Here is a 14,433-nt window from a genome sequence, read left to right as displayed (position 1 = left end):
TTGATTGGAATTCAATCTCTAATTAATCCAACTTATATCTCTAAACGAAGTTTAATGCTATTAAATTAAAATTTATTGATTTAACTCAAAACCATTATAAATTAATTTACAAAAGTGTATTATCTAACTGTAGAAAACAGAGAATTTAGAAAATTTTCTTTTATATTTCTTCATACAAAAATAATTTACAAGCATTCTAATTTATATACAAAGGTTAGGACTGACTAGGAAATTAATAATAGCCAATACATACAATAATTCATAATTATATTCTAATTTACAGCTAATTTATACTGATTAAGGGATTTACATCAATTGAGGGATTCTAACACTCCCCCTCATGTTGGTTCATGTATGTTACACATGCCCAACTTGCAAACTAGGGTATGAAAACTCTTACAACTTAATCCCTTAGTGAACATATCAGCTAACTAGTCTTTCGACCCTACATAAGAGATACTTAAGTAGCCATTGACAACTTTTTCTTTTATGAAGTGTCTGTCAATCTTTATATGCTTGATCCGATTATGTTGAACTGGATTTTGAACTATATAGATGGCAGCTTTGTTATCATAGAACAGGGACAAACCATTAGTTTTCAGCAATTTTAATTCCTCCATCAACTTTCGTAACCATAATAGTTTACAAATACCTTAAGCCATTGCTCTAAACTCAGTCTCTGCACTGGATCTAGCTGTCACATTTTGCTTCTTGCTTCTCCAAGTGACTAGATTACCACCAATAAAAGTACAGTAACCAAATGTCAATCTCCTATCATTAAGAGATCCACCCTAATCTCCATCTATAAAGGCCTTAATCTGAAGATGGCCATGCTTTGAGAAAAGAGATTCTTTCCCAGGTGCAGATTTTAAGTATCGCAAGATACGAAAAATAGCCTCCAAATGAGATTCACGAGGATCATGCATATACTGACTCACTAGACCCACTGCATATGCTATATCTGGTTTGATATGTGAAAGGTAAATCAGTCTGCCAATTAACCTTTGATATCTCCCAATATCCACGGATTCCCTAACTCCAGCTTGCAATTTGTGATTTGTCTCAATGGGAGACTCTGCTGGTTTACAACCTAGCATTCATGTTTCCTCTAACAGATCTAGTATGTACTTTCTTTGAGAAATAAATATTCGTTTATCTGATACAGCAACCTCTATTCCAAGAAAGTACTTTAGCCTTCCCAAATCTTTGATTTCAAACTCCTATGCTAGTTGTTCCTTTAGATGAATTATTTCTTCCCTATCATTACTAGTTACCACAATATCATCCACATAGACAATAAGCAGAGTGATCTTACCCCTATAGTGTTTTATAAACAAGGTGTGATCAGCATTGCTTTGGCAGTATCCAAAAGAAACCATAGCCTTACTAAACCTGTCAAACCATGCCCTAGGTGATTGTTTTAAACTATATAGTGCTTTCTTCAATTTGTAAACTTTTCCATTGGTCTTCTCATTCTCAAACCCTAGAGGAATTTCCATATATACTTCTTCTTCCAAATCACCATGTAGAAAGGTATTTTTTTACATCAAACTGCTGCAAATCCCACTCAAGATTTACTACACATGATAGTAAAATTCTGATGGTATTCATTTTAGCAACAAGAGCAAACGTTTCCTGGTAATCTACCCCATACGTCTGTGTGAAACCTTTTGCTACCAGTCTAGCCTTATACCTTTCAATTGAACCATCTACTCTATGTTTCACAGTGAACACCCACTTGCATCGAACTAGTTTTTTCCCCATTGGAAAGTAACAAGTTCCCATGTCTCATTTTTTTGTTAGAGCTTTCATCTCCTCCACCATGGCTGCTTTCCATTTTGGATCAAGACATACTTTCTTCCAATCTTGTGGGATAGAAACAGAGGAAATAAACAACAGAAAGGCTCTATAGGATGGAGACAAAGAATCATAGGAAATGAAGTTAGAGATGGGATGTTTAGTACAGGTTCTAACACCTTTTCTGAGAGCAATAAAAATATCAAGATCATTATTAGAAGAAGAAAGAGTAGACTGAGAATTAAAATTAGGCTCTTCAATAACCAAAGGAGACTCATCACATACCTCAGGTTATTCAGGAATTGAATATAAAGATTCTGATTAATCAGCAGTCTCCTACTCGATGGCTATATCTGTCTTGTTCTGCTAAGTATAGATTCTCAAATCTGGTCCATTCAGTCTCCCTCGAGATTTAGGTGACTTCCCCTGAGTATCATTATTAGGTATAAGCTTTAGACCCAGATTTTTCCTTTGAAGTTAAAAGTTGGGAGAGCACAAAGAGAAAGGGAAAGACACCTCTTCTTCCTTCCTATGCTCCCCCTGAAGAGGTGGATGGAAATAAAATTCAGATTCTCTAAAGGTAACATCTATGCTCATGAAATATTTCCGTGTAGGAGGGTGGTAACACCTATACTCCTTCTGAGTACTGGAATAACTAACAAAGACACACTTGAGGGCTCGAGGTTCTAACTTCCCCTTATTAGGCTAATAAACAAAGCAAACACAACCAAAAACCTTTGGAGGAACAATATATGAATTTTTACCTTGCAAAACCTCTAAATGACTCTTAAACTCTAAAGTTCGGAGTGGCATCCTGTTAATAAGATATGCAGCAGAAATAATTGCATCCTCCCAGTAAGGTTTGGGAATATTCATTATAAACATAAGAGACCTAACAACCTCTAATAAATGTCTATTTTTTCTCTCAGACACTCCATTTTGAGCACTAGTGTTAACACAACTAGTCTGATGCAAAATTCCTTGTGACTTCAAATATTCTTGAAAAACTCCATTCATATACTTTGTGCCATTATCAGTTCTCAGTATTTAACATGAGCATCAAACTGTGTGCTAATCATTTTGTGAAACTGTTGAAAATGTGAAAATACGTAATTTTTCCCTTTCATTAGATATATCCAAGTTAACCTACTACAACAATCAATAAAGGTCGCAAACCATCTACAACCTGATAAAGACACAGTTTGGGTAGGTCCTCACATGTTAGAATGGATAGTCATAAAAGAAACTGAAGCCTTATTATTTATTGCAGTATAAGATTATTTAGTATGTTTGGCAAACTCACAACATCACATACTAACAATTCAGTTTTGCATTGCTTAAACAAAAAAGGATAAAGTTTCTCTAAAATAATAAATGAAGGATTTCTAAGTCTCCTATGCCACTGAATAATTTCTTCCTCAACACCCATAGACTGTCCTAACATGGCCTGATCAACACAATCATTCAATAGATATAGCCCATCTTACAGTCTACCATTGCCAATCGTTCTCCCTGTTATCAACTCCTGAAACACACAGTGAGTGAAAAAAAAATTCATTTTTGCAATTGAGAGCTTTTATGATAGAACTGATAGACAAAAGGTTAATAGGAAAACTAGGCACATGTAAGAAAAAACTAAGAATTATAGTAGGAGTGCATTTAATAGAACCTATTCCAAAAACATTAGATAAGGATCCATCCGCAATGTGGACTTTTTATTTGCCTAAACATGGAGAATAGGCTATAAATTTATTCGAAGAGCTTGTCATATATTTGTTTGCTCTAGAATCTATAACCCAAAATGAATTATTATGATTGACAAGAAAAGCATTACCTGAGTTGACGAAGTTAGAAAAGGCAACTGTAGTGGATTGTGATTCAAACTGTGATAGGAATCGTCTCAGAGTCTGTAACTCTTCATTGAAAAACATCCCAATGATAGCAGTATCTTCAAAAACACTCACTGCCTCAGATACATTTGCTTGTGATCTAGCAGAGCCCATCCTGTTTCCTTCATGCCCTTTTGTTGGGCAGTCGTGCAGCTTCCAACATTGTTCTTTAGCGTGCCGAGATTTCCCACAGTAGTCACAATGCAAGTGATCCATATCTGATAGACCATATGGCTGTTCTCGTAAGGAGTTAGCAGCCAACCCAGCCTTATCAACAGCTGCAAAATTGATCATGACACTCCTTTTGCACTTCTCCTGCTAAACATAAGAGTATGTTTGCCTTAAGGTGGGCAGAGGATCCTTACCAAGCACTTGGACCCGAATCTGATCATACTCCACATCTAGCTCAGCAAGAAAATCATATATGTGCTCCTTCTCAATCAATTTCTGGAACTTAACTGCATTAGCCGGACATGAAGCCTGAAAGTCCTAATAGAAACCTAACTTTTTCCATAGACCACTCAGTTCCATATAATACTGAGCAACAGTCAACTCACATTGTTTCATTCTATGAACCTTATTCCTAAGCTCATAAACTTGTGCATCATTCCCAACTTGAGAGTAAGTATGAGAAATAGCACTCCAAATGGTAGCGGCACTGTCCAACTGTAACACCCCTAATTGCATAGCCTGGTATATTTCACTGTTTCGGTGACCAGTGTCGGTCCGGACAATTAAGGGGATTAGAACCACACTTAAGTCAATTAGAGAAGCCATAAACACAAATAATTAGTAATGTTCAATTAGTTAAGTATAAATAAGAAAAACAGAACATAAGAGGTTAAATAAGCCGAGAGTCACAGCGATGGGTGACCTTCTCGGGAATGACTGCGAAGTCATTTTAAACTCAAATTTTGAACCGTAAAAAGTGACGCTGCGGTCCTTAGGACCCTTATGAACACAGTGGAAAAGAGAAAATCACGAAAAAGAACTGTTAAGCCAGTCAAATAATTAGGTCAGAGAGCCGGAAGAAACATGGAATTAATTACAAACCGGGATGAACCGGCGAGGGGCAATTTGGTCAATGGACCCCGAGAGCTGACTCCTGACCTAACTGTCAAATAAAATCGGAAAAAAAAAAATTTCGGGATCAAGAATTAAATTAAAGAACTATTGAAGAATTAAAGAAAAAGAAAAAGAATAAAAATGATACTTATTACATCATGATGATGACATCATATAAGATGTCAAAATTAATTTTAATTTTCCAACCTTTTTTGACCAAGTCAATTATGGGCATAAAAACAAAAATTTAAAAAGATTTTTTTTTCACTTCTTCTTTTGCTTAGTCCCGTAGCTCTCTCCTCTCCCTCTCTTCTTATTTTGTTCCACCATTTTTAAGCAAGAAAAGCTTGGAATTCTTTGGTTCCTTTCCATAAATCCTCTAAATCCCAACATTAAATCTTATCCCTAGACCTAGATAAACACTTTGGGAGCAAGAAGGAAAAGAAAACTTGGAGAAGTGAAGAATTAGGAAATCTACACATTGAGGTAAGTGCAATTTTAAGTTTGGATTCTTATGGAATTCATGAATTTGAGTTTATGTGTGATGAAATTGCATTTGAAATAAAGGAAATCATGCTTAAATAAGGGAAGAAAGAATGTGGCAGCCATAGAACCCTAAGGTTTTAATGGTATTTAGTTAGGTTAAACATGAAATATTGGTAAATAGATGTTATATATGTGATTGTATAATTAGATTACATGAATTGTGAAGATTGGACAAAGTTAGGGTTTTGGGACTTAGGGTTTATGAACCAAAATGTAAGAAATGAGTAAATGGTGTCTTGGACCTATTGTGAATTGAAAAATGGTCATTTATGACCAAATGAGTTGTGTTGGAGTGATTGGAATTAAAGTTAAATTCGGAGGGAGTGTGGTCATGTTGCTGGCAGCATGACCAAGTCAGCTTTGAAGGACCAAAAATGAAATTTTACAAGCCCAATTGATATGGGACAAATTTGGGATGAAAATAGACATAAAATGACACAATTTTCATTTAGGAAGCCTGCCCAAAAAGTGACTAAAACCTAGTGAACAAAGTGGCCGAAGTCGGAAAGTCGCAGGCTGCCTCTGCACAAACTGACTAAATGAACAGTATTTGTTCATTTAGTCATAACTCGAGCTAGGCAGGTCAAAATGATCTGAAATTTTACCAGGGGTTAGATGAGATATAGATCTAAAATTTTCATGAAGAACACCAACCCAAATTATGCCATTAACCTAATCAAATTACTGAGCAAAGTTGAGTTACTGAACCTGCAAAACTGCAGAATTGCCATTTGAACAGTAAAGTTTCAATGGCTATAACTCTCTCTAGAAAACTCCGATTTAGGTGAATCTTGAACCGATGGAAACCTAAGACATAGTAGAACATTTCGTATGAAGGAAATTAGACCAAATTATGGACTTAACTTGATCAAATTATTGAACGAAGTTGGATCAAAAATCTGCCAGAACCAAAAATTGCAGCATGAACAGTGTATGTGAACAGTAACTGTATTTTGGCTATAACTTGAGCTACAAAACTCCAATTGGGGTGATTCAAAAAGGAGAATAAACTTAAGACAATAAGGAACATTTTCTATGAAGAAAGTTTTGCCAAATTCCAACAATAAAGTGACTAATGGAACAGTGCAACTTAGGACTCCAAAACTGAAATTTACCAAATTTGCCTAAAAGACTTAGGATTTGAGTAAACAACCAAAACCAACAAGTTTGGTGACCAAAATGTGGTATGTGGGTAAAGTTGGAATTCCCATACCTATTAAGCCTTAGAAAGTCAATAATTTGACTTGAATAGTGCAGTGAATAGTAACCCGAAACACAAAATTTCAAGAACGTCGAATTTAGCACGTTAGAGCTAGGTAAAAGTGAAGTTAAATTTATTTTTGGATTTATGTTAAATTATAATACTGAAATACTGTAAAATTGTGTGTTTCAGTTGAAAGGAATACCGAGAAAGAACCTGAGGAACCGAGTCAAGGTCAAAAGGCGACTCGTTTGAGGTTTGTGCACAACGTATACTTTTTGTAATCATCTTTTGCATACTGTTTTGAATAATGTGAAATATTGGATTATGGCATTCTTATGATGTTTTAATTTAAATTGTTGAAAGTTATTATGTATATTGAAATGACAATGTTTAGCAAATTGTTAAGATAAATTTTGAAACCACAGTGTCATGACCATATATTTGAACACCTCACTAGCACGACTAGTGGGGGTAATTAGTTTCGAATTTTGATTCCTTCTCTGGAGAAGTGTTGAGGTGTGCCAGTAGAAGAGGATGTGAATGGATATCCATATATTTGAGCTAGCTAGCCTTGTGATGTGATTTCTCTTTAGCCTCTGGCTATTGAGATTCTATTTGTTTCGAATGGCATGATCTAACTGTGGGTTTTATAAAATGTGTTTTGATACTTTGAAATGAACTTGGTTTGCATTTAAAATCTCACAATGCATGATTTGTACTTAATTCTCATGTTCAGCCAAATTTTTGAATAAATGTGATTTAAGTTTTGCATAAAGATTATTTTAGTATGTTGTGCACCACTGAGTCCTAGTACTCAGCGAAGGCTTCTATTGCTGTCGCAGATACAGAGACTAGAAGAGCAGCAGACTGAGCTGCTAAGGTGTGAGGAGCTATCAGCTTAAAGTCTTCGGGTATAATTTATACCCTAATTGTAAATATTTCTTTTCATGTATGTATTGCATATAAATGTATAGACATGCAAATGGGTCTTGAGCAACTTGTACAAAAATTTGTATGAAGTTTGTAATAAAGTTTAGTTTGTATTTCTTTTGATGTAAATTTTGTAAGAATGTACATAAATTGTATTGTCTCTAATGAAAAATGAGTACAACTATTTTATTTAATTTAAATGAAATGTATTGCTAGTATGCTGAGGATTATTGAATTTTGAACTTGAGAAATTTATTGAAATGATTGTGAAATTGATTGAGTTTGATTGTGAAATCGAAGTAGTGGTTGAGAAAAACTTTTAGAAGTGCTTTTTACAGGTATTTGAAGAACTGGTTTCTCAAAATACAAATAGAACTCTGTCAAAATTTTTATAAAATTTGCGGAAAACTAAAATGGACCAAAAATATTAATTAGATTTACTTTTAATCATATGTTTTAAATACCTATTAGAAAATGCTCACCACTTGTCAAAAGTAAGAAAATTGTTTAAAATCCCTTGTGGGGTACTTAATGAGTTATCGGTAGGTGAAATTCGGTAGTTCATTAGGTATTCTACGGGATCATGTTATGCCTTACAGAGGGGTAAGGTGTGACATGTTTTAGTGGTATCAGAGCAAATTTTTGAAGTATGTTTTAACTTGTGAATTTGTGTTTTTCTTTGTTAAGTACAACAACTTAATGTCCATAATTGTTACATACAGTGCATTACATCATGAATATGAACTAACGAAGGGAAATCTCCATGTGTTACTTGTTCAGGAGATACCCTAACTTCAGACTGAAATGGAAGAAGGGGATCGCTCAGTTGAGCAGTCTATTGAAGCTGAGGCACAAGAGGAAGCCCCAGCTTTCGAATGTCGATGGGTCAAGAGCACCACTTCGCAAATGCCGCAGTTTCCTGCACAGTTTGTACAGCAGATGGCGGCAATGTTTCAGCAAATGGCTGGGGGTATGCCTGTTCAAACTCCACCACAACCACCTGTGGCACAACCATTGCCTTCAGCCAGACAGTATGACAAGTTATTGAAGTATGGGGCTGCAGAATTCAAGGGTACAGTGGACCCTTTAGAGGCAAAGCAATGGCTTGAAAGAATGGACAGAGTGTTTAAAAAGCGCACCGCCGGATGAGCTGAAGTTTGAATATTACGTGTCGCCATCGCAAGGATGCGTATGATTGGTGGAAGACCATCCCCCACAGCTTGGCTGAACCACCAGTGCTGACCTGGGATGACTTCATCAGAGAATTCAGACAGAAATACATCCCAGATGCATATGTTGATCAGAAACTACAAGAATTTTTGAGTCTGAAACAAGGGAACCGATCGGTGGCAGAGTATGAGAGGGAGTTCTCCCGCTTAAGTCATTATGCTGGGAGTCTCCTTACTACCAGCAAGGCAAGATGCAAGAGATTTGAGACGGGTTTGAAGCCCAGCATAAGGATGCAAGTTGTGGGATTTCGACACAGCAACTTCTCAGAGCTTATGTCTCAAGCACTTGAACTAGAGAGAATTGAATCAAAAGCAACCCCAATGAAAGAAAAATCAGAAAAAGCTGAGAAATCAGAAAAAGACAAGGGGGAAAAATCAGTTGAACAGAGTTCTAGTGCTACCTCTGGAAAGAGAAAGAAGTTTAGTGGACCCAGCAGGGGTCGAGGTGGAAGATTTGGTAGAGGCCGATTCTCCGGACAGAGACCCCCTAGGTCTGGTCAGCAGTCGAGCAGGGGTTCACATTCTGCCCGCCCCTGTGAGACTTGTGGCAAGATTCATGGGGGGAGTGTTATTGGGCTACTGGAGCCTGCTTTAACTACGGAGGCAAGGGTCATTTAGCAAGAGACTGCACTAGTGCTCCATCTTCAAGATATGGTCCAGCTCCTATTACTGCCGAAGGATCTATTCAGAGTCCCACTCCCAGAGATTCATAGTCATTTGGCAGAGAAAGAGGCAGAGATAGAGGCACTGCTTCAGGCAGTCAGGGCACAGTTGGTCAGTTGGGACAAGGAAGTGCTTCAACCAGAATCTACACAATGATACAGCGAGAAGAGGCTGAGACTTCTGATGTGGTAGCTGGTACATTCTCTATCTCTGATCAAGAAGTATTTGTATTGTTTGATCCGGGTTCAACCCATTCATATGTTAGTGCTAGCATAGTCAGTTCACTTGTTGTTCCATGTGTGCAAATGGGTTTTGAAGTGCTAGTAACTAGTCCGTTAGGACAAGAGGTCCGGGTCAACAAAATCTATAGAGACTGTCCTTTGGTGATCCAAGGACATGTTTTTCTGTCAGATTTGATTGAAATGCCCTTTAGAGAGCATGATATTATCTTGGGCATGGATTGGTTAGCCAGGCATCACGCCATGATTGACTGTAGACTAAAGACAGTCACTTTTGGTCTCCCTCTGTACGGTGATATGGTAATACACGGGGAGAGGCATTTACTGCCATCAAACATCATTTCTGCTGCACTGGCTAGAAGAATGATCAGAAAGGGGTGTGAAGCATACTTGGCACATGTGATAGACACCCAAGTGGGGAGTCCAGCACTAAGGGACATCCCTACTGTATGTGATTTTCCGGATGTATTTCCTGATGAATTACTAGGATTACCTCCAGAAAGAAAGGTGCAGTTTGAGATTAATGTTATGCCTGGTGTGGACCCAATCTCTATAACGCCATATAGAATGGCACCTGCAGAATTGAAAGAGTTGAAAGTGCAGTTGCAAGAATTGCTTGACAAGGGCTTTATCCGCCCTAGTGTGTCACCTTGGGGAGCGCCAGTATTGTTTGTTAAGAAGAAGGATGGCACTCTCCGGTTATGCATTGACTATCGGCAGTTGAATAAGGTGACAATAAAGAACAGATATCCATTGCCCCGTATTGATGACTTGTTTGATCAGTTGAGGGGTGCAGCTGTGTTCTCCAAAATTGACCTGAGATCAGGTTATTATCAGCTGAAAGTACAAGAGCAAAGTATTCCTAAAACTGCCTTCAGAACCCGCTATGGCCATTATGAATTCCTAGTCATGCCATTCGGGTTAACTAATGCTCCGGCTGCTTTTATGGATCTGATGAACACTATCTTCAGACCATACCTCAACTAGTTTGTTGTGGTATTCATAGATGATATATTGGTCTATTCGAGGAATGCAGAAGAGCATGATAGACATCTGCGGATTGTACTGCAGACTTTGAGAGAGAAACAGCTATATACCAAATTATCAAAGTGTGAATTTTGGCTGAGAGAAATATCTTTCTTGGGGCATGTAGTATCAGAAGAGGGCATTAAGGTAGATCCAAGTAAGATTGAAGCTGTCCTTAATTGGAGGCCACCCAGAAATGTCACAGAGATTCGTAGTTTTCTGGGTTTAGCTGGATACTACCGTAGATTTGTGAAGGGATTCTCCATGTTGGCATCTCCATTGACCAAGCTGCTTAGAAAAGATGTAAAATTTCAGTGGACGGATAAATGCCAACAGAGTTTTGATGAATTGAAGAAATGTTTGACTGAAGCTCCAGTCCTGACTTTACCTACTCCGGGTAAAGAATACACAGTATATAGTGATGCTTCTCACAATGGGTTAGGCTGTGTATTGATGCAAGATCGAAATGTCATTGCTTATGCATCACGCCAGCTGAAACCGCATGAGAGGAACTATCCAACACATGATTTGGAGCTTGCAGCTATTGTGTTTGCTCTTAAGATCTGGAGACACTATTTGTATGGGGAAAAGTGTTACATCTATACAGATCATAAGAGTTTGAAGTATTTGGGCACCCAGAAAGAGTTGAATTTGAGACAGAGGAGATGGTTAGAGTTGATAAAAGACTATGATTGTCTGATAGACTATCAGCCAGGGAAAGCTAATGTTGTGGCTGACGCCTTAAGTCGCAAGACTATGGCAAGTCTACAGGTTACTCTTTTGTCTTTGGTACATGAGTTAAGATCATTGCATGCCAGCTTAGAGATTAATGATGATGGGCAGACAGCAGTTGCATGGCATGTACAGCTAGTGTTGATTGATCAGATTAGAATGGCTGCTCAGAATGATCAGAAGTATCAGAAGTTGATGGAAGAAGTCCGACAGGGCAAGAAACCAGAATTCTCAATCAGAGATGATGGTCTATTGCTACACCAGGGCAGAATGTGTGTTCCTAATGATGTTGATTTGAGGCAGATCATTTTGAAGGAAGCACATGAGTCTCCTTTTGCCATGCACCCTAGTGGCACAAAAATGTATAGAGGGCTAAAGGAGCATTACTGGTGGATGGGTATGAAAAGAAATGTGGCAGAGTTTGTTTCTAAATGCCTAACTTGTCAGCAAGTAAAGGCAGAGCATCAAGTACCCGCTGGGTTGTTACATCCACTACCAGTACCAGAATGGAAATGGGAGAGAATAACGATGGATTTTGTGATAGGACTTCCGATGACACAGAAGAGTCATGATGTGGTTTGGGTCATTGTTGACAGACTGACCAAGTCTGCTCATTTTCTGCCAGTTCGGATGGACTACAGCTTAAAGTCTTCGGGTATAATTTATACCCTAATTGTAAATATTTCTTTTCATGTATGTATTGCATATAAATGTATAGACGTGCAAATGGGTCTTGAGCAGCCTGTAAAAAAATTTGTATGAAGTTTGTAATAAAGTTTAGTTTGTATTTCTTTTGATGTAAATTTTGTAAGAATGTACATAAATTGTGTTGTCTCTAATGAAATATGATTACAACTATTTTATTTAATTTAAATGAAATGTATTGCTAGTATGCTGAGGATTATTGAATTTTGAACTTGAGAAATTTATTGAAATGATTGTGAAATTGATTGAGTTTGATTGTGAAATCGAAGTAGTGGTTGAGAAAAACTTTTAGAAGTGCTTTTTACAAGTATTTGAAGAACTGGTTTCTCAAAATATAGACAGAACTCTGTCGAAATTTTTATAAAATTTGCAGAAAACTAAAATGGACCAAAAATATTAATTAGATTTACTTTTAATCATATGTTTTAAATACCTATTAGAAAATGCTCACCACTTGTCAAAAGTAAGAAAATTGTTTAAAATCCCTTATGGGGTACTTAATGAGTTATCGATAGGTGAAGTTCGGTAGTTCATTAGGTATTCTACGGGATCATGTTATGCCTTACAAAGGGGTAAGGTGTGACACCAACAGTAAATACCCACGAGCTATATGAGTCTGCATAAAATTGATGAGCCATGACATAATAAGAGAGTTCTCTGACTCCCACTGGCTGTAAGTTAAACTAGTACTTTCTGGCTTTTTTCTATCTCCAATGATGTACCCCTGCAGTCCTCTAACCTGAATGAACAGTAGAAAAGATCTAGACCATGCCAAATAATTAGTTCCATCCCACTTTATAGGACTAATTTATAAAGAGGGATTATCACCAACAAATCCAGCCTTTGTTTTAGAGACTTTTTTCTTTTTATCAGTCAATTAAAAAAATAGGTACTAAGACAGAAAGCAAGAAACTGGGGAACCTAAGGTACCTAAAAAAAAAAAATGTGTAAACCAAGTGTGGAAACACGTTGGTCAGAGACGCGCCGGACAGGGAAGGTCGTCGGCAAGAGGCGTGGTCGGAGAAATCACCAAAAAAAGGGTGCATGCGCCTGTGAGTGAAGAATGATGCGAGACTTCTGGAGGCACGTGAGCTCACGCTCTTCACCGGACAGTAGTAGGACTCCGGGCGTAAGCCGATCGGCTGATGTCCTTCCTCCTCAAGTGGGTGGTGATAGTCACCTCCCTTCCTAGAACGACGTAGAAGCTTGACCAAAAAAAAAATTACCCAGAACTACACTGTTCACACCAATAAATATTGGCACTGCTCTGATACCGTGTAAAAAACAGAGAATTTGAAAATTTTTCTTTTATATTTCTTCATATAAAAATGATTTACAAGCATTCTAATTTATATGCAAAGGCTAGGACTAACTAGGAAACTATTAATAGCCAATAAATACAATAATTTCTAATTATATTTTAACTCACAGCCAATTTACAATGATTAAGGGATTTACACAAATTGAGGGACTCTAACACTAACTTAATAAGAGTATTTAAAAATTTGTCATATGCATAACCATTTTTTTTACCTTTATTTTTACATTTTTATATGAAAAAATATAGATCAAAGCTGAGCTTTAAAAATGACTTTACAAGAATGTGTCACTTATCTTAATAAGAGTGCTTAAAAAATTTTCATGTGATATATATATATATATATATATATAATATTATATTAAATATCAAATCTTTATTTAAAATTTTCAAATTTCAAATACAAAAATTTTATCTAATACAAAAAAATAATTATCCAAATTTCTTTTTTCCTGCATCTTTTAAAAATTTTAAAATTCCTAAGTTTACAATTTCAGACATTATAAAACTTTACTTATCACATTATATATCTCTATAATCAATATTTTTCAATTAAATTTTTTTGTTAGAGTATAAATAGGGTAAATTATTATTATTATTATTATTATTATTATTATTATTATTAGTATACATAAAATTTTAAAACTATTTAAAAATTTTTGCTTATATTTAAAGCCTAATATTTTTAATAATAATACTTTAAAAATTTTCATTTTTTTATCTTGTTTATATTTTATTGGTATATATTAACTAATTTAAAAATAAAAAATAATTAATTAATTAATTTATGTATTAATAATTGGAATAAATTGTAATTAATTAAAAAATGTATCGTAAATAAATTTATAATATGATTATAAAATATATAATATATATTAAATTATATTATTAAAAAAAAATCTGCATAGTATGCAGGCAAAATTAGTTAAATGATTAATTGCAGGTAAACAATGATAATTATCAAAACATGTCGGCCCACCACTGGTTTGATTTAGGTTCAAATTGCTAAAAATTTAGGTGAATCAGAATTGGAACAGTAAATCTCTCAAGATTCTACTGTCACAAAGGTTTTTGCGGTTGCCTGGACGAA

At 36.1% G+C, this 14,433-nt stretch overlaps 1 protein-coding gene across 1 annotated transcript; it reads right to left on the bottom strand.

Annotated features, from left to right (window-relative positions):
• Positions 1–791: 791 nt before the first annotated feature.
• On the bottom strand, positions 792–1,097 carry LOC110636957 (uncharacterized mitochondrial protein AtMg00810-like). The gene has a single exon (XM_021786862.1). The coding sequence runs from the start codon at positions 1,095–1,097 to the stop codon at positions 792–794; it is 306 nt and encodes a 101-aa protein (XP_021642554.1).
• Positions 1,098–14,433: the final 13,336 nt, after the last annotated feature.

Source organism: Hevea brasiliensis, chromosome 16 (assembly GCF_030052815.1).
Source record: "Hevea brasiliensis isolate MT/VB/25A 57/8 chromosome 16, ASM3005281v1, whole genome shotgun sequence".
Lineage (NCBI taxonomy): Eukaryota > Viridiplantae > Streptophyta > Magnoliopsida > Malpighiales > Euphorbiaceae > Hevea > Hevea brasiliensis.
This window is presented reverse-complemented; position numbering and strand designations above follow the sequence as displayed.